Here is a 25,514-nt window from a genome sequence, read left to right on the forward strand (position 1 = left end):
GAACTATAGGATGGGGATGTTGATATAAATATGTTTTTAACCTTCCCTTTCTCTTTCTTCAATGTACTCCTGTTAAACTTCACATGGATTTGAGTCACTGGAAGGAGACTGCTGTTGCTGTGATTATACAATTTGTTAATGTTCTCTCAAAATCCGAGTGTAACTCTCTCTCCAAAAAGAACACACACCAGGATTAATGATATTGAAAGGAATCTCTGTAGTTCATCTGGTTTAACTTCCCTGCTCAAGGAGGACAACCTAGAACCGGTTGTGTCGTGTCCAGACAGCTTTTGAGTATATCTAAGGGAAGGAAAGTCCACAACCTATCCAGGTAACCTGTGCTAGTACTAGATCATCTTCATGGTAAAGAAGCGCTTCCTGATGTTCAGGTGGAGTCTCCTGTGTTTCAGTTTGTGCCCATTGCTTCTTGTGCTAGCACTGGGCACCACTGAAAAGAGCCTGGCTCTGTCTTCATTGCACTTTCCCTTCAGGTGTTTATGGACATTAACGAGACCTATGCTGAGCCTCATCCTTTCCACCCTGATCAGTCCCAGTTCTCTCAGCTTCTCTTAATAGGAGATGTGCTCCAGTCCCTTTGTCATTTTCATGGTGGCATCTCTCCAGTATGTCTGTGTCTGTTCTGTTGTGGAGAGCCCAGAACTAGACACAGTTTTACAGGTGTGACCTCACCAGGGCTGAGTAGAGGAGAAGGATCACCCCCCTTGACCTGCTGGCAGCCTCTGTATGTACTGGTGCCTTCGGTTGTTCCTCCCCAGGTGCAGGATTTGACACTTCACTTTTAACTTCATGACATTCCTGTCAGCCCATTTCTCCAGCTTGTTGAAGTCAGCACCATTCCTCCCAGTTTAGTTCCCTCAACCAACGTGCTGCCCCATTATCCAGATCATTAATGTAAATGTTGAAAAAGGCTGGAGACAGTATCAACCCCTGGGGTACTCTGCTTGTCACTGGCCTCCAACTAGACTTTATGCCACTGATCATGACCTCAGGGGCCTGGATATTCAGCTAGTTTTCAATCCACTTAATTTTTCTATTAATCTTGTCCATACACAAACAGCCTGTATATAAGGTTCTTATGGGAAATGGTGTTTAAATTCTTACTGTAGTCAAGGAGAATATTATCCGCTGTTCTCCCCTTCTCCACCAGACCAGTTGCTTCATTGTAGAAGATCAGCAGGTTGGTCAAGCTCAATTGCCACATGTTGAATCCTTGTTCACTACTGCTGATGACTCCTGTCCTTCATGTACCTGGGATTAGCTGCTCCATCACCTATCCAAGGATGGAGGTGAGGCTGACTTGCCTGTAGTTCCCTGTATCCTACTTTTTGCCCTTCCTGAAGGTAGAAATGACATTTGCTTTTCTTCAGTCCTCAGGCCATTTTCCCAACCACTATGACTAATCAAGGAATATTAAAAGTGGCCCTGTAATGACATCAGACAGCTCCCTCAGCACTCATGGGTCACAGGGCCCATGGTTTGCTTAGGTATGACATGATACTCTTCCACCAAGGATACATATTCCTTGCTCTAAATTTTTCCTGTGGCCTCTGGGACCTGTGTTTCCTGAAGACTGGCCTTGCTAGTAAAAACTGAGGCAAAAAAAGCACATTCAATACCTCAGCCTTTTCCATGCCCTGTGTAACAAGGTCTCCTATCTCCTTCAACAGTGGGCTTGTGTTCTCCCTACCCTTGCTTTTGTCAATGATGTGCCTACAGAAACTCTTCATGTTGTCTTTAGTATCCCTTTATGGATTCAATTCCAGAGAGTGTTTGACTTTTCTAACTTCATCCCTGCACACTTGGACAATTTTTTGTCTTCCTTGTAGGTTACCCATTCTTGTTTCCACACTTTGTATGCTTTCTTTCTGGTTTCAAGTTTTTCTAGGAGCTTCTTGTTCATCCATGCAGGCCTCCTGGCCTTTCCACATGACTTGATTGAGATGGACTAAATACAGAACTCAAGTATGGTTGTAGAATCATTCAGGGTAGAAGAGACCTCTAAAATCATCTAATCCAACCTTTAACCTTGTAGTAAAGTCTACCACTAAACCATGTTAAGTTCTACATTTACATGTTTCTTGAAGACCTCCAGGGATGTTGACTCAACCACTTCCAAAGTTGCACAACATTTTCAGTAAAGAAATTTATCCTACTATCCAACTTACACATCCCCTGGCACAACTTGAGGCCGTTTCCTCTTGTCTGAACTCTATGTGCTTGGGAGAAGAGCCCATTCATAGAATCACAGAATAGTCTAGGTTGGAAGAGACCTCCAAGATCACCGAGTCCAACCTCCGACCTAACGCTAACAAATCTTCCACTAAACCATATCCCTAAGCTCTACATCTAAATGTCTTTCAAAGACCTCCAGGGATGGTGACTCAATCACTTCCCTGGGCAGCCTATTCCAGTGACTAACAACCTGTTCAGTAAAGAAGTTCTTCCTAATATCCAACCTAAACCTCCCCTGGCACAACTTTAGCCCCACTTCACTGCAACTACCTTTAAGGTAGTTGTAAAGAGCAGTAAGTTCTCCATTGAGCCTTCTTTTCTCCAAGCAGAACAACCCTCAGCCACTCCTCATAGGACTTATTTTCTAGACCCTTCACCATCTTCTTTGCTCTTCTTTGGACATGCTCAAGCACCTTGATGTTCTTGTAGTGAGGGGCCTAGAACTGAACACAGTATTCAAGGTGTTGCCCATACTGTGTGCATTGGTATAGATGCACTTCAGCTGGGCTAGTGATCCTGCCACCTCTTTTTGCAGGGGGAAGCCTTAATTCATGTATGACCACTCCCGGGCGGTTTTGTGATTTCTAACCAGTCAATGTCCCTTGTGCCCTTGCTGCCACATGGCTCTTCATTCCCTACCTCTACAGGGGGAGCAGACTGATGGACCTTGCTAGCACGCCATCCTGTAACTATCGTTATACCACCCCCAGGCTTGTCTCTGTCAAGTCTGTTTTTATCCCTTTCCCCCTTCAAATCTAGTTTAAAGCCCTATCAATGAGCCCTGTTAACTGCTGAGCAAAGATTCATTTTCCCCCTTAGAGACAGGTGAACCACATCCATTGCCAGCAGGCCTGGTGTCTTGTAAAAACAACCCATGATTAAAAAAAAAAAAAAAAAAAAAAAAAAAAAAAAAAAAGAAAAGAAAAAAAAAAGTTTTGCCTGTGACATCAGGCTTGGAGCCAGATATTGATTTGTTGGTTCTTCCTGTTCCTCACCTCATCAGTCCCTGCAACTGGAGGCATAGAGGAAAATTCCACCTGTGTTCCTGACCTCTTAACTAGCTGTCTCGAGGCCCTGAAGTCTCTTTTGATTGCCATCGGACTTTGTCTTGAAGCTTCATCACTGCCTACCTGAAAAATCAATAGCGGGTAATAGTCCAAGTGTCAAACCAGGGCAGGAAGCTTTTTCTTCATGTCCCTAATCCAGGCCCCAGTGATGATGAGACAAGCTATGAAGCTGCCATCAAATCTTTAAGCTGATTCATGCGCTAAAGATCACTGCCTAATGCTTTGCTGGTTTTCAGTCTCTGGGGATGCTCAGTTCAGTGCCTAGAAATGTTCATCTGGTCAGTAGCTTTTTTTGTGCTGCTTTTAGATTGTATAAACATTATTTTTTTTCTTCTCTTCTCAGCTTGCTCTATCCTTATTTGCTAAAAGGCTTTCATTGAAAGTGAAATATGGTCTCCTATTCCATAGAATACGGAAATCCACTTTTTTTTTTTTTTTTACAAAACATACTTATGAACACATCTACTACTTTGAACACTGTAAATCAAATGCTTTTCAAAGTCAGAGCTAGACTATTTTCAGCACTTACAGGTGAATGGGTAGAAAAAGTGAGAATTTATATTACTTAATCTGCTGTATTTGGAATATAAATTTGGATTTAACTACATATTGCTTCAGACTGGATAAGGAAGTTTCTTTCAGTTCTGTGTAAGTGTGTTGTAACCTTTCAGTGTTCCTCTTTTAACTTTATTTTTACCCTCCTCTTCTTTTTATAGTCAGAATGGCTTGTGACCTTACAGGCATAGAACTCCCCCCAAAAATGAGTCACAAATTTTTGTCTGATATGCATAACTAATCATTAAAAGTGATAACCTTACCTGGTGTTATCACTAAAATGGATTTTTCCTCTTCCCACCCCCTTTTTTATCAGATGAACTAAATAATACAAACAGTCTTAATCAAGCTCACACCAGAAGGAAAGTACAAACTTCGTTTGTCAATATGAGTGGAAGACAGCAAAATTATTTTTTTGGGTGAGGCTGTATAGATTTATTCCTCTTCAGTCCAAGTGGAAAAAAAAAAAAAAAGACTATTTGCATCAATCTGGTGAGCACTGAGACCTATGTACTTTAACTGTTGTTTTGTGTTTGGCTATAGACTGAATCTTTCCATCCTGTGAGAAGCATTCCTAGTTGCAATGAGTTTCACTTGTTTCTACTTGTTTTGAGGTAACATGGTCCATTCATGACATGTGGGTAGGACTCTTAATCTAGAGTAAGAGAATATTTGGGTATGAAGAAATGAGCGCTTTTGTTGGCTTTTGAATCATTTGATCAACTGCTGAACCACTTTCATGGTGCAACTAGAGCAGCAAAAATTGAAGAAACATGTTTGCTTGCAAAAGAAGAGATGACAGGCAGCAGTGCTGCTGTCCAAGATGAAAAATATTCTTTTAAGTCCTGGCAATAGCAGACACTTGGCAAGAAGCACGCATACATGGCTGAGACCTAATGACCTGAATGTGCAAGCAGAAATGGGAACAAAAAATCGGCTCAACTGTGAGCAAAGAATGAGAGCAAAGATAATATTTTGCTACTTTGTCAGTCTGATCCCCTAAGGGACAAAGCTTCCAGGTTGATTGATGAGCCGCTTGTTCCTTTCTGAGATCACTTCTCTTTTATCACAAAACCTTGATGTGGGTGTCTGCCCACGTGTTCAGGCACTCATCAGTTCATGCTTTTTCTGCAAGAGTTTTCATGGCTGTATTTGCCACGAGGCTTCTGTGGGCTTTCCTGGGGAAAAGCAGGAAGCACTGGGAGGTGTGGAAGGTGTATGTTGCTCTAGGTATCTACGCTCTCCTACCCACTCAAGTGAGGCATGGCCTTGCCTGCCTGGCTGGGCAGGGCAGGGGCTGAGTGGGCTGGTGGTGATGCCTCACCTGCCGATGTGTGCATCGCATTCCAGCCAGCTAATTTACAAGTGTAATAACACTTTTGTGGATGTAACTGGATTTCTCTCTGGCCTTTCTAACTGTATAAGCCAAGAGTTGAGTGCCCGTGCTGTGCTCTTCATCAGAGGAGAGAGAAACGTACTTTGGAGATTCAGCGTAGTCACGTTAATGCTGTCTTCAGTTCTTATGAGCAGTTAGATCATTGCTAATTGGAGGAGTGGGTCTTTCACTCAGACATGACAGAGAAACCATGAGATCCAACAGCAACCCCCCTACTACTTGGTTTGTGCAACACTAGGCATGCCATGTGGTGTCTTGTGTGAGTTTTCCCAACCCAAAATATACATTTCTAAACACAAGCAACAAAATGGTTGCACACAAGAACACAGCCCTCCGCACATGACACTCTCCCTGTTGACTCCCTTATTGGGTCTGTAGCGTGTATGTGTTCAGTTTGACACTTTTACCATGGAAGAGGAACTCCCTGGGGCATTCCTATTGTTCAGGTCTTAGGCTGCTTTCCAGGAACATGTCAGCTATGCTTTCTTCTTACATCTTTTTTTGCCATAACTGATGGTCTGTGACTGCACATGGACCCTAGGACTTGCATGGCACCCTTGAATTACGCAACTGCTGACAGCCACAGTGGCTTGAGTGCTCCCCAGCCTTGCTTCTATTTGTGGTAGGCAGGGTGAAATGAATCATAGTACTTTTCTTAAGGTGCACACGTCTTTCTCCTTTGATCCGTCTGACAGCTTGGTTCACACCTTCTCTAGAGTGGAGATGCCTCCCTGGGTTGACTGAACCGTTAGTGTGTGGTGAGACAAAATGGTCTGACTTTGCTCCTTGCTCAGTGCAACTACTGATCTCACTACACAGGTGACCATGGTGGGAGTGCTCCTCTTCTCCATAGGGTGCCCCAGCCCCTGGGGCAAAGGAGCTCTGGTTTCTGATCTTGGAGAAACTTGAGCTTTGCAGAATATAGTGCTGCAACTCAATCAGTTCTTGATCTTTGCAGAGGGCTTTTTGTTACTAGAAGGATATACTCTGCAAATATTAACAGCAATTGAAGTGCCAATTTTGCAGATATTATGTGCGGTCCCCTTGACCTATCAGAAATTGGTTTAGTAGTAGGGAAATGTCTTGCTTCAGCAGCAGCTGCTATACTGCAAGTGTCCAAAGGTCCTTATAGCCCAGTGTCTTCTCTGTGACTGTGACCCAGACAGAGAGCAGGGTGAGCAGAGACTTTGTGGCTGGGGAAGTCTAAAGTAATCTTTATCCAAAGCTCACCCTGGCCTTTACCTAGGAGTGCTGTCAATTTTAGCTACGTTTTGAGAGAGGAAGCATTTTTTTTTTTTTTTTTTTTTTTTAGTGTGAAAGTTCAGTCAGGTTCTGATAACTACCTGTTTGTTTAATCTGTTGGCATTCTGCCAACACACAGGGAGCAACATCCCAAAAGGAACAGAACAAGAGTGTGATGTTTGGCAATGAACAGCAACACCAGCTTTGACTTGTTCTAGGGAAGAGGTGTGGGGTGGGAATAAGATAACAGATATTTCCTCCCTGAAAAGTAAGAAGTCTGAACAAAGCAGTGACATTGCGATAATGTTTGCATTCTGTCTGTGTCAGTTCTGCCACTCAGACAAGAATAGGTGTTCGTTGCAGGAGCCATATCCTTTCTCATCCATCTTGCAAATTCTGACCTTCATTTGGTACGTTGCTCCATTGCACCTACCTTTGTGCAATTGCACTGACTACCTTCATGGAATTTCCAGCCAAGAGATATGTTATATAGTTATTTGTCTACAGGCTGAGTGCTCTATCACATCCCAGCATCTGGGTGCACAATGACTAAAAATGTATTTATAAAACACAGTACACAATGTGTAAGAGGGCTGAGCTTTAGAGATAGACCTTCACAGGAGGGCCTTGGGGTCTGTTTCTGGCTACGCAAAATTCTTGCCATGTGTCTGTTTGGGTGCATGATCTCAGTGGTCTCATCCTGGCTGTGTGGAGCTGCTTTGCATGCAGACTAAAACAAACAAACAAAATCCTTCCCTCCAAGTTCACCCCAAAAGCATCTGAAAACCATACAGGTGGGGCATGGGATCAGTGCCTGGGATCCCACAGGGCTGGTCAGGCTTGAATGTACAAATCACCCTTGGGACAGCCAGTTTTTAATGCAAAAACTGGGTCTTACCAGGGGAAGTATGTGACACACGGACTACCTGCTCTCCTTTCCCAAGGCTCTGAAGGCCTGCTGACACAGTAAATATGGCCACAGGGCTTGTTGGTTGACAACATTTTCTTTTGCCAACATTTCTGTTTCTGAGGAACTGTTTGTTTGCCTTTGTTTGTTTAGAAATAATTTTCCATCCAGTTATGCTATGACGTGATAAGAATTGCTCAAAATTGAAGTTAAAACACATTGTATGAAGCCTGTCAGTAGTCTCTGCTTTGCCAAAAATGCTTGCAAAAAGCACTGGCTCGCAGTGTACATGCCTTGTGGTTTTTGTGGTTAATGATTCCAGCCAGTCAAGAGGATATGCTTGTTAATAAGAGCTCACTTTAAGCTCTGTTTGTATTTAAAAAAATATAATAATAAAAATTCCCACACAGAATTTCACCTCCAGGGAACTGGTGAAGTGTCACTGGGCTGGAGCAGATTAATTTATTATTATTAATTTTTTTACTCCTCTTTCTTCTCCTTCCTACTCTCAGCTGGATAAAGCTGTTCTGTGAGCAACACCTTGACAGGCAGCTGTCTTCCTCATGGTAGGCATTGAAAAATGCAATCCCCCAAACCAAAAGCTTAAAACAAACAAACAAAGCCCTGAAGTTAAACAGACTTGCTTTTTTTTTTTTTTTTTTCTCATTTATCTTTCTGCTTTTTCCTGCTTGAAGACACTTATTCCTCAGAGCTGAGCTGTGCCCTGACTTGCTATTACTCTTGATGGGGTTTCTGTCTCCTGAGGATGTAGCAGGGGCCTGGCACCATGGTTCACCCTGGTCAGGGAGACCCCTGGAGACCTGCTTGTCAAAGCAGAACAGCTGTCCTGCTCCCCCAGTCCTTCAGTTCCTGGGCATGCTCTTTGCCTGAGCTGATGCCAGGAGGCCTTCCTGGGGCACTGACTTTGGGCCTCACACTGTACAGAAAAGGTCGATAAATGTCTCCGGAAGGGACTGTCATTTTCTGGCCACATGTGTTGAGTGGTTTGGTAGATCAGGAACCACTACAGGGCTGAATTTTCCTCATTATTCTGATAAGAATGTTCAATAATATATGTCAACTTAGAGAGCAAACCCCTGTGCTGCAGATAGTGCCAGATACAGAAATATCAGCATACATGTAGATAACTAAAGAAATACCTTTAAAAGTCTATGTTTATGATGGAACCTCTAGTACTTCACTAACACAGAGCCCTAATGTAGTAGGCATTTCATCATACTGATCTGAGCTGACTGTCTAATGAGGTTTCCAATAGAGTGATAAAGATGCTTTATATTTGCCTTGTGTTATAAAGGGAGCAACTGCACTTCGGAGATAATTCAGACACTTTTTGCCTCTGCTCCTTCAACTCCTTGCAGTTACTGTGACTGAAATAAGTTGGGTAAAACTATAATGCTAAGTTTGACCAACAAAGAGGTGGATCAAGAGGAATACAACTGCCAGCATGATGCAGTGGAAAAGAAGGTTGTGCAAGCAAACATGATTTTGTTTCAAAACTACAAACTCAGCCTTGTGAAAGGGTTCATGTACAAGCTGTCTGTGATAGAATAGATCTCCTGGCAGAAGAAAATTTTAGCACTTACCTTTGGTTCATCTTGTGGCTGCATTAGCATCACTTCTTACTGACATGTCCTTAAAGGTTTTCCGGTCTCTAATGAAAGACTTCCTTTCATCTTCTTTCTCTTTACAACTTTGTTAAGGGCATTTTTTTAATTTTTTTTTTTTTTTTTTTGCGCAACACACATGAAAGTGTAGACTGGCAATTTATGAGCAGTCCTATTCAAAGTAGCAAATGGGTTTTGTTGATTTATGATGTCTACAGGGATGAATGCTGCAAGGAAGTAGACTTTCCGGTCCAGTAAGTGAGAGGAGGACAGAAAAATGTCTCTGCGTGCTGGATGTCTCAGCCGTATATATGACACTGGGGACATGACTTCTGTGTCCTAGTTTTCCAGTTACGAAAAGGCCTCAAACAGCACTTCTTGAAATGACTGGAAAGCAAATCAGTGTTTTATTAATAAACTATTAGGAACTATTTTGGGCAAGTTGTAAGGTCAGCCTAAGTCTCTGTAGATAAAAGAGCATGTATCTTTATGCAGGAATTTTCTAGGCTGGGCTAAAAGGAGAAGCTAAGGCTCTTTCCTAACAAAGTACTTAATTCTGTGATTAATGGTGAGGTCATGAGTAGCTCCTGGGGAACTGTGTTTTGCAGCATGGGGCACTGGTTCTGGTACACTGCTTACGCTTGTTAGCGGTGCCATTAATACATGAAGTGTTGGAAGCATTTTACTTGTGTTAGATGGCATTTGTACAAATCAGTTTTGTCATATAATTATGTCTTGAAAGATCAATGAGAAAGAGGTTGCTGGTTCACAGCTTGTACTTCCCCGGGCTGCTAGATGTAGAGAAGATGGAGCACGTGAAGTGCCTTTTTTTTGTTCTGCAATGGGCATCGGTTTACAATGATTTTATCCTGAATGACCCAATGGATGCGGTGAAGGTCCTAAAGCTGGATCACATGTTGAGAGGAAAGGGCCTAACATATCTAATCTGTATGTGTTGAGTCAGGGGAGTTTCCCTCCCTCTGAAGTTGAGCTGAACTCAGTAGTACTTTAGAGAACTTTTTCTTCTCCCTGGAAAAGAGGGGGAGGATAGAGATTACCCTTATGGGAGTAATGTGAACTTCTATATGTATTTGCCACATATATGAAAAAGATCAACTTTGCAATTTGAAAAAGCCATTTGTACTAAAGCTTCTTGGATGTAGTACAAGCAACTACTGAGAAAAGTGGTTGGAGTTAGAGTTGGTGAAGTGGAAAAAGGGAAAGTGTTTTTGAGTTTATAGCTCTTGCAGGTGAAAAAGATTTAAATAATAAATTTGACTACAGGAAGGATGGATTCAGACCACTAAGTAGCAACACATGTTTTCTCTTGGGGCTTTCCACCTGTGGTTTACCAGCCATCCCACCATGAGAGCCTTTCACTTTTCTGTAAAAGTCCATTTCTCAGAGCCTTCCCACAACGCTGCACCAAGCGGTGCTTTCCTGTGCAAGGTGTTTATGTCGCTTGAGACATGCGGTTCGTGTACACTAATACCTTTAATGAAAGGAAACAGAGTGATGCTGGTGAGCAAGGGCAACGCTGACCTGCGTGAGTGCAGTAAAATGGTTTCGGTTCTGGAGGAGGGAGGGTTTGTTGCACCTTTGCTCTGCTAGGGCGTTGTTGAGGTGGGCAAGAAAAAGATGTGTCCGCCTAGGCTTTATACTACCTTTGGGCTACCACATATCTTTCATTTCGTTTGTTCAAGGTGCAGTACAAAGCTTGTCAAGCCTCTGTGTTGTATCAGTCCCTCCTCATCTGAGGGCTTTGGAAAGGAGCACTCATACACCATGAGGAATGCAGCTGACAGTAAAACTCACTTTAGCTGGGGCAACAGTTTGGAGTGACTTGTCTTTACACGCTGATAGACTTAGTCAGACATTAAGGAGACTTAACAGATTTTATTTAAAACATATAAACATAGTATGTGATGAAAAAACCTGTTACTACAGAATTTCCAAGTCCTTTGAATGGTAACAAACAACTGTCATCTAGGATTTACTCACCTCCAAAAATAGCTGGAAACCCAAACCAATTGAAAGCATGGATTTTGCAAGAGCAAGCTGTTGCATTTAGATGTGTTCACTATGCACCATGAAGTAGTCCAGAAATAAGAACCCCTTCTGGTCTGATTAGCTCAATAACATACAGGGGTCACTTACATCTCTGAACAGCTACAGCTTCTTGCACAGACAGAATATAAAAAGGAAACCTATTTTTAGAAAAGGCTTCTGTCAGTTCTAAGAGCACCAAAGAGGCTGCACAAAACAACTTCATATGATAAAGAGTGAGGAAACATCTCACTGAACCACTAGGAAATGGCTACCCTTAACATCGGCATAGGCGACAGTCACATTTTTAAGGCGTCTGAAAGCTGGCATTCTGTCTTCAGGCAAATTTCATTTAGGGTTTACTGAAGACTAGATATGGACTCAATAGATATCTAACAGATTAATGGAAAAGGGAGGAGATGAGAAAAAGCTGACACTAAATATTACTGAGATGTTGTAAGTTACTTTATCTGACAAACACTGTGAGCTAAATGCCGTAACTGATGGCATATGTTACACTTGTAGATTGGAAGATAACACAGGACAAACATGGAATTAATAAATAAAACAGAGTAGTTTCACAGACATTCGAAGTTAGCAAATACACAATACATTTTTTTTAACGTTAACAGAGAAAACATCTTTAAAAACACTTCTGTACATGGCTACTTGCAATCTAAACAGGATCTTAATTACTCAGTTGTAGCTTGGCTTTTCTTTAACTTCTTTATACTATTTAAATTGGTGAATAAGCCTGGATTGCATCAAATGAGAGCTAAACTGACTTAAATGCCATAGAGGCTGAGCCTGTGAGACTCCCACCAAATACTGACACAGTGGTGGTATGCAGTTACCAAACCCTGAGCCTATGCGGGGGAATTGTTTCAACAAAAGATAATGGAATTATTCCCAAATGTCTTGGGATTTTGTGTGATGGGATAAAAAGACAACAAAATTAATCTTTACTTCACTCAGATTTGAAAGCTGATCTTAAAAATAACATCCTAACTCATGGTTGACACTGGAGGGACTTCTCTATGCAGAGCTAGGACAAACAAGGCTGTGACTTACTCATAAAAATGGTAGAATTTTAGTCTAGCAACTAGCGCAGAAGAAGCCCGGTCTCAGTTTTAAAATCATCACCAGCACCTGCCCCAACAAGCTGGCAAGAAGTGCCCCACCCAAAGAAGAACTAATATAGATTAATCCTCCTTCAAAATCTACAAAGTTCCATTGCTATTTTCATCCATTTTGCTCCTGGCTGAATCAATGCTGACCCAGTGAGGCACAGTTGCTGGCAAAAGAAAGTGCAGTTCTTGGCTTTCTTTCCCTTTCACTTGCTTTAGCCATGGAGAAATTGAGAACATGCATGGACAACACAGTGATACAGTCTGCACTCCTTTTTCTTTAGTGGAGGGATGAGAAACAAGGAGAGGTACGGAGAAATTAAGTTTAAAAAAAAATTCTCTGGAAGCTGCTGGTCTTAAATAACAACCAGCTGAACTGAACACAAGTTGACTATAGATTTTGTTCCGTTCAGCCGTTCAGAAAGGGTTGTGTTCAGGTAACCTGACATTAACATAGTGGAGAGCATTGTTTTTAATCATTCTGATTTCCATAGACTGTTCTTTCATGCAGTAAGCAACAGCTTCTGTCAAAAGTGGAAGTCCCCTTTTCGGTGGAGTATTTGGTAAATAATAAAATTTTAATATCAATTTCATCTAGAAGGTTTCCTTCTGTTAATACATTCAGTATTTAACCCTGTCATAGCAATGCACATTTCGGTATGGCTTGGTCAAAATGCTATAGCTATTTCTGTACACAATAACATGCATCTGGTGAAACCAAACAATGAAAGGATGTACTGTAGAGAGTGAAAGGTGGAAAAAGTCACAGTCTCCATTTGCAGAAAGTCCTTCAGTTACTTTATTTTATTTTTAGCTGCCTCTCTTCACATTCAGTAGTCATCGTTAGGTTAAGGAGAAGGAAGCTCTGTGGGAAGAGAGAACTTCCCATGCTCCTGAAACATGGTTGCTTCTCCTTGTAACAAATTCCTCAATGGTGATGACAACAGACTGGGTGCTCATCAGCTTTCAGTGCTCTGGCACAGAGTACCTAAGTCGTAGGCTTACTGCTTTCCCCAGTTCAGGAGCTCAAAATGCTGATGGACTGTCCAAAGTGGTTAGCTGGTGTGGAGACGTAACGGCTGGTTGGAACAGAAATCCAACAGATTTTGCTTTCTCTTTGTTGGAGAAGCTTTTTGCCATCAATCTTCGCACACTGCAGAAATATGCCACTTGTATTACAAGTAATGCTGCTGCTGAGATAGAGGGTGATGCTCCTCTTGACACACCTCCAGCTGCCCAAATTGCTGGCAGACCTTCTCTTTAGACAGGTGCTGTGAAAACAAAGTGACTTATTTTTAGAAAAAGAATAGGGGAAAAACAACAACAACAAAACACACTTAAATTATCACATCCTAGAGTTGTTTTATACTTTGTAACCAATGGATCGATTGAGCTGCAAAGCTCTAAGGGATGTCAGTGGCACCTTTGGTTTCTTTTAAGCTACTTCAGAGAAAGAGATGCAAAAAGCCTACTTGTGGTTACGGGAAAGCATCTCCCTGAGGCTCCTCTACAGGCAGTGGAGGGATCCTTCCAGAGAGCAATTAATAAAAGCGTCATTAGCTCCAGCTCTGCATTTCTTCTCAGTGGAAGCATCCTGCCCCACCAACTACAATGGGCAGCTGGAGAGACTAACACTACCGAGATGAAGCTATTCTTCTTTACATCCTTCCTTCTCCCAGTTTTCAACTTTTTTTTCTTTGTAACAGCAAAGCTAGTCTCAATGGGTTCTTCCTGTTTTTGCAGTATTTGGGATTCCAACCCCCCAAAAGCATCTGATCTTCATAAAGTCAAACCACTAGAAGCACACAATTATTTACATCTATGTTGAAAAACAGAACGCCACGGCAGATCTTCCCCATGGGTGCAACCTCTGCAATGCTTTACTCCCTGACCAACACACAACTCACTCAAAAATCTCTAGTGATCACTCAGTCAAGCTAGAATTTCCCCAAGAGCCTATCTCCTTGCCCCAAGGTGGCAACAGCTATTTTGAGACCATTTCTGACAGATACCCTTTTCTTCTTTTGTTGAAAGAAAACAGGCTAGCAATGAGTCTGGACTAATGGGAACTTGACAGCCTGCACAGACTCCCTGAGCCTTGGTGCCGAACTACTATGACCCATAGAAGAGTCGCTTTCCTAACATGCAGTTTAAATCTCCCTTTTTTAAGCCTCTTGTGCTTTAAGTGTTGTGTCTGTGGGGTTAATACAATAAATAACTTGTCCCATCTTCTATAAGGACTCTCCAAAGAGGGTTGCTATTGTGTCCCTGCATGGCCTTGCCTTTTCCAGTCTAAACAAACACAGCCAATCTTGCATCAGTGATTGCATTCCCTAAATCTTTTGATTTCTCTGGTTCTGGGCTCTTACCCTTAAACTGGGTCACCCCCCAAAATTAGGACTGTACTGCCTTTTGTGTCTCCCATGGCTCTGTTGGCAGACAACAGCCTTCAGAAGTAGGTCAGTTTCTGACAGCAGCAAACCACCAATGCTGCTGTCCCACCTCCTCTTCCACAAATGGTGCAGACGTGCAAAGGAAAACATAGCGTCTGGAAGGCAAGTGTCTTTGTTTTGTTTTTAACAAACAAACTGTGCTATAGTGGCCTTCAATATAAAATAAATATTTACTCCTATTTATGTCACAGAGATTTTTCTACTTAGGGGATAAGTCCAGAGATCTGATCGTACAGGGACTGGCATAAGTCAGGCGAGGAAGAAGTTGACATTTAATAAATTGCTAGCATTATGTTAACGAAACTCATGGGAAAAAAAGAAGAAAATACTTCCTTATCTGAAGGACAAAATCTATTCTTCTTCCTACATTATCCTCTACAAAAAACAGTGTAATGTCTGTTGTTGTTTAGCAAACAAAACTGTTGTGGGGCAGATTGCAATTGCATGACAGGTCTGGAAAACAAACGACCATTAATCCAGTTTTTATGACACAAAAGCTCTAGGCATTTTTAAGGGTTGTTTTGCTTCTGCTTGATATTATCAGTTGGGTTCATTCACAGCATCTCCTAAAGCAGACTATGCTTTCTCTTGCTTTAACTACTACAAGCTGTGGTAGAGTCACAGTGTTTTCTGTTTGTTCTGCAAAGACAGCTAGCCAGATAACAGTCATTTGCCTCAGCAGAACTACCAAATGAAACATAAAATAGGCAGGAATTTCATCCTCTATGTACTTTCACAAGTGCTCTGTGCTGAGCTTGTTTTTCCAAAGGTCCTGGACTTTTTTGTCCTTTTTTTTTTTTCACTCCACTATAAATGATAGATGAATTGCTAAACCAGCTGGTCTGCAATATTGCAGTCTTGCTTATAAAAATGTTGAAGGTCTAAACTTTTTTTTTTTTTTTAATTTTTTGCTTGGAAATAAGAGTACCCTTTTTTTTTTTTTCTTTTTGGGGGGGGGGGGGGGATATGTACAGGCTGAGGTTCATTAACATAAAGTGTTTATAACATCCAGTAAATCTAACCCAAAGATTTCATGGTGAACGTGAGTACTAAAGCTATTGTACTGAAAAGTTAAGTAATTTTTGAGACAAATACAGTAATATATTTTTAATACTTACAGTTGAGTTTTCTGTTGTCTTCATTTGGTTGGACATCTGTTGAAATAAATACAGTGTTTTAAGTGTAGAGCATAGATAACCAAAGTCTTTACACTAGCAGGATTAATATTAAGCAACATCCACCAACGCTGTAGGGTTCAATTTTCTAAATTCTTTTTGGATCGCAAAACGGGGTCCATATTCTATTTGCCTACAATCTAGGTCACTGTTTCAGCAAGGATATATTTTGTGCTTAAAGCAACAGCACTGCTCCATGTTTTGGGACAGAGTGCACCTGCACCACTCTTGGGTTGTTCCTGAAGAAAGAACATGGCCCCTGCCAACTGCTGCAGAGGCTGGGCAAGATCATTACCTCACTTTCTCCAGGTCTTCTCTGGAGCAAATGTACTTGCTAGCCAGGAAGAAGAGGGCATGGTTTGAAAGTGTACCTTGTTCTTGCCTGTGAAAAGTGTGGCTGCCTCCTCCCTTTTCTTAGATGTTAACTCTCATACCTGTAAAGTGGCTTACACTAAATACTCATGTATATCAGCAGACTCAGTCTGGTTCACAAGGTATCTTTTAGAGCTACCTTTTCTGTCTTGCTGAACATTAAGAGTCCTACATATGGGCAAATGTAGAAATACCATGTGTACACGTGTATGACATGAAGTGACAGCAAGAACTTACAGCTATCAGATTTAGCAGTGCTTTACAGCTAACTTGTAGGAAATTGCTTAGGAAATTCCCAGTGGGATCTTGAATCATCAGTTGCCCAGTCAGTGACTCTAAAGCTATCTGGACAGATTTATCTTGATTTTTTACTTGGGATTGGGCTAAGCAGAACCAGTTACTAACCCCAGTCCTGTTCCATGGAGGAGCATCCCTTCCACCTGTGCAGAAGCAGCCTGCAGGAATTGCAGCTGAGAAACTATGGCCTGAGCTGGCACAAAGTCTGAGCTACTCCTATATCTAGCAGTTAATTCCTGTAAGGTTCAGGTGCATTAGCAGAAAAGCATGCGCAGTAACGTGCCCTGGGGCATTATATGTCCTCCCCAGGGCACCCCAGGTATTTCGTAACAGTATGATTTCCTGCTGTTTTATGCAGGGAATTTATTTTCCTTCCAGCAATGTGCTGGATAAAGTTGCATATTTTGGCAAATGAAAAATAACCCTTCAGATCTGGTCACACAAATGAAGGTCCTCATTACCTGTGTATGACACTAGTTTGGAGGACCGATGTTTCCACAGCCAGCAGATTAACACAGCTAGAAGAGCTATCAGAATTACAATAGAAATGATGCCAGCTGCTTGAGCACCTCGTCCACTTTTTTCCAGGTCTTTGTGACTTTCTGTATTAGAACCATTATTTCGCTTCTCCTGTGTGTCTAGAAAAAAAAAAAAAATAGAAAAAAAAGATGTAATAAGGTATAAATTTGCACACTTCATACCAGGCAATTATTTGACCCCACTTTATGTACATAAATACAAATTCTGAGGGACTAAATATTTACGCTATACATATCACTGTGATTATGGTGGTATTTTTTCTGAGCAAGGCATGTTTCTAGTTTGCGTGGTTTGCTAAGATAATCATACAGTGCCAGTTTATTCCTCCCTATCATCATACTACACACATGGATCCTTCTTCATTTTCTTTCTTCTTTGCTGCCACCTGGGAGACTGCATATTTGAGCTTATATCTAGACTCAGCGGGAGATAAATCTATACAGAATCTATAATACAAGTCTGATAGTATCATAAAACTGGGTGAAAACCTCTTTCTCTTAAGTTAATCATGAATTCTCACTGACTGCTGAAAACGTAAGACTGCTGAAATCGCATCTCTTACTCTTTCAACAGTGATAGTGCCTTTAGAGCAAAAACTAATAAGATAAAGGTTTTTTTCCCCCAGAATACAATATGACAATATCAATAAAAAACTAATAACAAGGCTACTTAGTTTTCCTTTAATTTGAGATGACAGCAAGGGTATGCTACCATATAAACACTCTATTGTTCAATTTTTGCTCATGCATGATTTTTTTTTTTCAATGAAACTGCATAATCTATATTGCTTGGCTATGTTTGAGGGATCAGTCTTCTTAAATCCAGAATATGCAATTACTTGTTCAGGTAAACTAACTGCAGATATCCACCAACAGTTACACAAATGACCAAGCCTCCTTGCAGCAGATGCAGAAACCTGGGAAGGAAGCAGGACCATGCCAAACATCTTCTCTCCACAGCAGGTTAGGGACTGTGACATTTACTATTGGTATTACAGATGTAACTTCTTACGGCTTTTTTTTTGTTAATAGCTGTCCAGTTTAGCAAAGAGCTCTGAGGCTAAATATTTGTTCTTGCTGTTGGTCACTTGTATCAGCAGTAAATATCTTGTTACACTTGTGATATTAGGCGAGTTGTTCTACTGGGCTAATACTTATACCTGTTTGTTACAGGCCTACTTCCAGCAGTGTGCTGAGTTAGGCTGAGTTAGAACTAAAGTTAAACTAACTTTAAGTTAAAACAGAACTTTAAAACCAGACAGAGCACAAAGCAAATATGAGTGATGCAAAGCCATGGGGCAGGGGTTCAGGAATCCCATTTACTGCATGGCACCACTTGAAAAATAACTTCACCTCAAGCGGTCATGTTCGCAAGGAACCCAAGGTTGGAGCCTAGTGACTGCCTTGGGATCTATAGCTGCTCACTGCTGTTGTCACAATGCGCTTGATGGGGTGTTTGGTAACGTGGATGAAATCAGAAGTAAGCATTAATTCCATGGCAAAGCAGACCTAGCTTGAGAAAAAAACTGAGCTTTCTCAGCATTTTTTAGAACCACTGAATTTTTGTATACCCCTCATTAGAGCATGATAGAGGTACTACGGATAGAGCCACACTGGTTGATATATCTGCTACCTAGAAAACATGAAGATGTATCATGGAGGAACTTACAGTTGGCTGATATATTTTCCTGTAGTCTTTTATTTTCTATGAAGCACTCTATTTGCATATCAGAAGTTGCTTTAACCTTCAGTGTGCTAAGAACACTGTAAGTGCCATCGTCATGGGGGGTGATGTTTAACTCTGATGGAAGCAAGTGGCTGTTGTCTGTTCTATTTATCCAGTAAACATTCGGTTCCGGGTACCCATTGTCAGAACTACAGCTGAAAGTCACTTCTTCTCCATTGCTGTTACTGTTTCTTACTGGTCCACTGAGTATTGGTTGGCTGTAACTAGCTGGAGAGAAAGAGAAAAAGAAATGGTTGTCAAAATTTTGAAATGTATTGAAAAAACAGAACTTTGACATGGATTCTGAAGCAGAAGTTCTGGGTTTCACATCTTGAGAAGAAAACATATACAGGCTTGGATCATAAGCCAAAGATCTGAAAGAACTGCTGGCAGGGCGGAAAGCTGAAGCCAAACCCAGAGGAAGAGAGCAACTTAAGCTGCTGTCACCCAGTCATGTGCAAGAACATATCAATGAATTATTCATTAATTTAATTTCATGTTAATGAAAATCATTCCATATTAATGAAAGTCAAGTTGAGAAAAGGCCCAACACTGGATAAACAGTTGTTACAGCTGCTCTCCCAGTTTTAGATTCTCCATCTGTAGCATTTAAACCAAGCAGATTTCATTTCAACAAAGTACTAAAGAAGGTTTCTAACTTAAGGGTGTATTTACATACAGTATTGAAATGGCACTAACTGGAAAAAACAGAGTTAGATTTTGGGCAAATACATGCAAGTGGCAAAAGTTCTTACCTGCTAAGCTGAGAACCACTTTTGCCTGGTGAACTACTTTGGTATATTCGTTTGTCTGCAGCACTACACATTTGTACTTGCGCTCATCGCTCTGGCTGACATTTAGTAGTAGCAGAGAAAAATCGCCTTCTCCCAGTCTGTCCCACAATAACTGAGTCCTGTTTTTAAAGTGAATACATTGTTCACTTTCATTGTCTTGACCGGAGATCAGCGCATGTACTACTGAACACTGCTCTTGATCATCATCTATTTGCCAGTATACCCGTAGATTATTCAAGCTGAATTCTTTTCCTGGATAAATGCAACTCAGTGTAGCATTATCTCCACGTTTACTGATGACAATCTTCTCCTCCAATGCAGTAACTACAAAGATAAAAAGAGGGGGAGAACAAAGGGAGTTAGTATTTATAACAGGCAGGAGAGCATGCTCACTTCACGGTCGTTCTTACGTCCTGACTTGCTCCTTTTTGTCAGCACCCAATTCTCTGTCTGTCTGTGTACTTTCCAAAGGGACCTTTTACAATACCAAGCCTCCTGATTATTTCTTTCTGAGGACCAACCAGTCTAAGCGTTCCCTGCCCCACGGCTGGAGGACAGACAGACTAACCTGACTGGGACTGACTGCAGACACATATTCAAGACCTAAAGCATTAATAATCACTTAAAAATAAATAAAGAAAAGAAAAATGCCAAAGAGAACTCACAAAGACTGGAAACCCTGATAAGAAAGAGTGCTTCCATTATTTTGAGACCAAGGTAATTAAAAACGTGGGTAAAAAAACCCAGCGTGTCTCAAAGTGGGCATGTCATAGCAATAACCTTTTATTATTACCAAGGGTGTAACCCTCTCAACAAATATACTAGGGAAACTAGCATGCCCACATAGAGATAGTGACACATCCATTAGACATGTACAGCCTCTGAGAACCAGCTGATATAGGCCAGCACACTATCTGGCTTTCAGAGCACTTTTCCTGATCTCTGAGGAGGACAGAGGCAGCCTTTCACCTCTCCTCCACCACAGCATCTGGAAACCCCGCATTGATAGTGGTTGCTGAGCCCAGAGCAGTATGTGTAAATGCTGGACTGGGTAAGGGAGGGTGAGGCGTGGTGCTGGGCGAGAGAAAGAATCATGCTGCGGAGTGAACCAGGGAGAGAAAGACGATGGCAGTGAAGGTTTAGAAGGGTCAGAGCGCAGTGTGGTGGGAGGTGACAGCTTGTTAGGTAAAGGGTGATAGGTCTTTATGTTGATGCACTGAACTCTGAAGGAGCTCACCCACAAGTCTGAGTTGGGCACTCTAGTTTAAAAATACCACTGAAGTAAGTGCACTGCTTGCAGGGAGGAAGGTTTTATCTGTTCTCCCGGCACTTATCTTCTGCTGGGAGCAACAAGAAGCAAGAAGGTTGAGCTGCAACAGGAATGATGCAGCTTAGGCTCAGGGAAACCCCTTGTAGCAGCAGGAAAAGGATGCTGTAGAAAGCATTGCCTGAGGACACCTCCTTCACTGGTCTTCTTTAGGACAGGCCAGCCAGCATCAACTGGGACGAATCTTGTACAGTTTGTCCTAATTTTGGCACCAGGGAGTTTTCTTGATGGCTTTGTTGAGGTTCTTCTCAGTCATTAAGCAAGAATGGAGGAGAGCCTACTCTAAAAACACTTAAGTATCACCAGGTGATGTCCTTTAACCTTATCTTTGTTCTGAAAGGTATTTTTAGAACTGTAGTAAGAGACTTAGTAATATCGGGCACTGAGATACAGTGATGTATAATCCTAGCCATATTATGACTACTGACTTTATATAAGCATGTTAGATCTGTCTATCAATAACCACTTCTATGGCTTCTCGCTGGCACTCAGAGATAAGGACAGGGGCATGTCTGTGAAGCAAGCAGAGCAATCTGGACAAGAGCATCCATATGATGCTTTGCTAGTCTCCGTATGGAAACTCATAGAAATTGATTTTTTCTTTCTTTTCCTGATGCATGCCACAGGAACATTTCACATTGAGGAATTCTCAAGAGTCTTGCTGAAAACATGCAGGTGCTTATATTGCACATATTATGACTAATCTGCTCATTTGCCAAACACTTTTAAGGAGGGCAAACTTAATTTAATTGAAGTGTTCTCAACTTACCAGCTCTCAGAATATGAAGGGACAGTAACAGAAATCCACAGCTAAAAAAAAAAGTAAACAGAGATGTTATACAACAGATGTTAGCTTCTCTATTGTTTACATAAGTGATAAACATAATATTGATTGTTTCAGTATAGTAGCAGAAGTAGATAAATTAAGTACCAGTGGCAATTATGCAAATCCCCATTAAGCATTTGCATTTTTGACAGCTGCAAAACTTCTTGTTCAAATAACCTAATTGTGGGTGGGTGGTGAAGGCCACAAATAGAAGCAAAACACACTAATATTGGAATCAGAGCACCAGACCTGACACCGGTGTTGTGCCCATCTTTCTTGCTAAAAACAAGCTACGGACTGGAGGTCCTTCAGTCCCTGCCTGGTACTGTGATCACTGGGAAGGCGAGCAGCTGCACAGGTTTAGGTCCAGGTCAAGCCCCGCATCCCGCTGTTGTGCTGGTAATAAACGAGTCACGATTTTGTTTTGTTGAAGGACAACAAGCAGCTGACTGTTCTGCTCACCATTTCTGAGCTCAGTAAAACACATAAACAGGAAATGTGTGATAGCACAGAGTTGTCCGAAGGTTTTGTTGGAAAGAATTTGGTGCATTTTATTACTCCAGAGGGGAAAATCAATGAGGGGGTTCCCCAAGGGAGTTACAACTGATGGTTGCTATAGGAAAACCTAGTTTATCTGTAAAGCCCAAGTGATTTAACTCTCATCCCGCAGGGCTTTGAGAAAGATAAATGTGCAGCACTTTCCCAAAAGTTACTTTAAAGTATCCCTTCAGTGACCATGCCTAGCTCTAAGTTGTGCTCTCCAGACTTCTGCGGGAAGGAAGATGCTGGAAAGGTCTGGGGATGGAGCTGTGTGCCTGTTTTCCCACCTTGATGTTGCCCCAGGTTGCAAACCCGAGCCGAAGGGCAGCAGGACACCTGCTCATCTCCAGTTTCCCCAACTTGCTTTTGCGAGCTGGAGCTTATGCTGGAGTGTGAGCCCACACCGGTGACCTCCTCTCAGCCCTCAGCCAGGTCCAACACTGAGCCAAAGGTTGGGAGCGAGGGGGAGAGCCCCCAGCACCCCATGCCCAACAGGAGTGAGCCCCAGATTCTTCCACACAGGAGCATTGCTCCTGCCCAGCTCTGCTCCTACCAGCTGCCAGGGCCCAAATTGAATCTCCTCTGCTGGGGAGAAGGGTCTCTCACTCATCCCTGACCCTAGGAAAATTATGGCCTGCCCAAATATATCTGGCTACCCACAGAGAAAGCAGAGGGTGTCCTGACACAAAGATCAACCTACGCTTGAAGCCCCACATCCAGAGAATGAGATGGGCAGAGATTAGGGAAGTCAGTATAGCTTTACATTAGGAAATATATATATATATATATATATATATATATTTTCCTTTTTGTGTCCTGTGAAGTGGTTTCATAGTTGAGATTAAAAAAATTTAAGTGGATGTTTAGTGCGCAATATTACTACTCTAACACTTATTTTAGCAAATCTGCAGTTAGCTCTAAAGTAAGCACACCTAAACACCCCAAGGAGGCAGCTCTGCTCCTTTTTGTGGCAGCAACTTTTGGTGCATGGGGTTTTATATTGTAGTTCTGCAGTGTTTGTATTCTGTGCAGGAAGATTTGTACACTTTTGTGCCAGGCTCGTGAATGTCTGCCTTGAAAAGTTCACCTGAATGGAATCTTAATCCCATGGCTGTGTTTGTTTTGCTCTTTCCTGCCTAAATTAGAAAATATTGATATAGCAAGTCATTTGAATGAAATAGAGAACAACAATTGACTACTCGTTAGGGGACTCTGCAGGGAATTTCCCAGGCTAGGCATTTGCTGATGCCAATGAACTTTAATCTAGTCAGCCAGAGCTGATTATTTGATGAATGTAAACAAAGAAAGTCTTGATTTGCTATTTTAATAGATTATGTCACAGTCAAGATTGAAAAGATCTATAGACGCTCATCCTCCGACTAGCACTTTGCAGCTGTGATAGTCTAGCTGCCTCAGTCCAAACATTCCCAAGGAGTAGCTTTAATGCCAAGCTCCTAATAGAAAAGGGGAGAAACTCTCGCCTGCAGAGAAACCTGTCTTTTGTCCCATATGTACGCTCTGATCATGTGTTCATCCCACTGGCAGTGAATTCCACTAAGCCCAGGTGTAATTGCATTATTTTCCATTAAAAAAAATAAATAAAAAACACAACTTTAAAAAACTTTAAAAAGTTTTAAAAACTTTAAAAAGTTTTTAAAGCTTTTATTATTATTATTATTATTATTATTTATTATTTCAATTCTTTCCCACACCTTCCCCTGCTATTTTTCTTTTTTGATGTCATGCGAAACGGGAGAAAGTTGCACTTCCTCTTTCATACATTCTTGCTCAGTGAGATTATTCTTACTACCACCTCAACTTTTTCACGCGCTGCTTATTTCAGACCCAGACTAGCCGGACAAAAGATGCCCTGACGCTTGCAGTAATAACTCTGGGGCTTTTGCCCCACAGACTCGCTTCATGCCCAGTCTCGCAGCAGCACAGCTCCTCTTGCATCCATCAGCAGGTGCCCCAAGCGGCGGCTTGGAGCCCGGCTTTCCCAACACCCGCTTCAAGACAGCACCAACTTGGGCAACACAAGCTCGACTGCTCCCCACAACCCCTTAAAGGAGAAAAAATGTTCCTAAAAGTGCCAGCCAGCCCCGCGCAGGGGGGGCTTTGCCACCACCGACCCGGGTCATGTCCTAGCAGCGCAGCCCGGCGCCCCCCATGCTGAGGGTCCCCGGGGTGCCCAGCCTGCCCACCGTTTTCCCAGCCCACCCCCGGCACAGCATGCTGCCGGGGAAGGGGAGCAAAGCCCCCCCAGCCGCTGCCCCCCGCCCCATCGCCCCGCAGTGCTTCCCACCCCGGGGCCCCTCCGCTCACCCCCGCGGTTCCATCGCAGCCGCGCCGTGTCGAGCCGATCCGCGCCGTGCTGTGCCGAGCCCGCTGTGACTTGAGCCCGCTGTTGGCCGGATTTAGGCCATTCCCCTTTCCCTCCCACGTCTCCTCCCGCCGGGGATTTCCGCCTGCAGTGCTCAGCCGGGGCCGGGGCCGCGCCCCGCGGGGGGAGGCTGCTGCTGGGCGCCACTCACCGTCGCCTCGGGGTTGGCACCGCAGCCGGGCAGCCGTCGGCCGGTCGAAGCCGCGAGGCGAGGGGTGACGGGGGTTGCGCCCACCCGAGTGGGCTCTGCCACTGAAATCGGGTTTCGAAGCGCGTTTCAGAAGAGATTAGGTTTGTTACTGCGTGGTTAGTCAATAGCTCCGAGCACGGCTTGATGCGGTGCGCGGCCGTGCTCTGTGGTGTAGAAGATAAAAGCGGCTATAAAAGCGTGTCGATGAGGGGACTCGTAGCAGGAGTTGGGCGTTTCAAAGCCGTGGTTCCCACTTGCCAGCAGTTTCGCTTCTGGCTCCCGATGGGCGGCCGCATTTGGCATCAGGCACCCCCGCTGGCTGGGACTCTGCCACCAACACAACAACACACAAAGCTGCACAAATAGACACTGAAAAAGGATTGCCACCTTAACTTGGTCTTGGTTTCTTCGTCAGCCTGGGCATACCGAATATTTTGCTGCGGAAACTCCAGGATTGTGCAAAGCCCATAGGTCTAAATGTGATGTCTGTTGCCAGCCAGGGTCAAGAAGGAGGACTCTCGGCTTCAGGTGCCTAAGCCAGCATTGCTTCAGCCTATCTGTGTATCGCTGATAAGCTGCAAATCAGTAACCTGGCCGTGGGTGGGTAGGCTCAAACTTGAAGGAAGATAAGAATTACAGTTGATACAGAGCATAGTGGCAGCAGCCGACTTATG

General features: G+C 42.7%; 1 protein-coding gene across 1 annotated transcript; it reads right to left on the reverse strand.

Annotated features, from left to right (window-relative positions):
• Positions 1 to 10,921: 10,921 nt before the first annotated feature.
• ICOSLG (inducible T cell costimulator ligand) lies at positions 10,922 to 24,724 on the reverse strand. Its single transcript, XM_035315947.1, has 7 exons — positions 24,593 to 24,724; positions 21,671 to 21,711; positions 19,536 to 19,898; positions 18,724 to 19,008; positions 16,977 to 17,153; positions 15,790 to 15,825; positions 10,922 to 13,489 (listed from the first exon to the last, which is right to left on the reverse strand). The coding sequence occupies exons 1-7, from the start codon at positions 24,604 to 24,606 to the stop codon at positions 13,479 to 13,481; spliced, it is 927 nt and encodes a 308-aa protein (XP_035171838.1). The 5' UTR covers positions 24,607 to 24,724; the 3' UTR covers positions 10,922 to 13,478.
• Positions 24,725 to 25,514: the final 790 nt, after the last annotated feature.

The sequence above is a fragment of the Oxyura jamaicensis genome, chromosome 1 (assembly GCF_011077185.1).
Source record: "Oxyura jamaicensis isolate SHBP4307 breed ruddy duck chromosome 1, BPBGC_Ojam_1.0, whole genome shotgun sequence".
Classification (NCBI taxonomy): Eukaryota; Metazoa; Chordata; class Aves; order Anseriformes; family Anatidae; genus Oxyura; species Oxyura jamaicensis.

What these genes read in the sequence shown, in the direction of transcription:
- ICOSLG (XM_035315947.1), bottom strand. An exon ending in CCTTCATATTCTGAGAGCTG is followed by an intron (nt 19,899 to 21,670) that starts GTAAGTTGAGAA and finishes TTATCTTTGTAG; the next exon opens with TTACTGCATTGGAGGAGAAG. An exon ending in AGTGGTTCTCAGCTTAGCAG is followed by an intron (nt 19,009 to 19,535) that starts GTAAGAACTTTT and finishes CTTTCTCTCCAG; the next exon opens with CTAGTTACAGCCAACCAATA.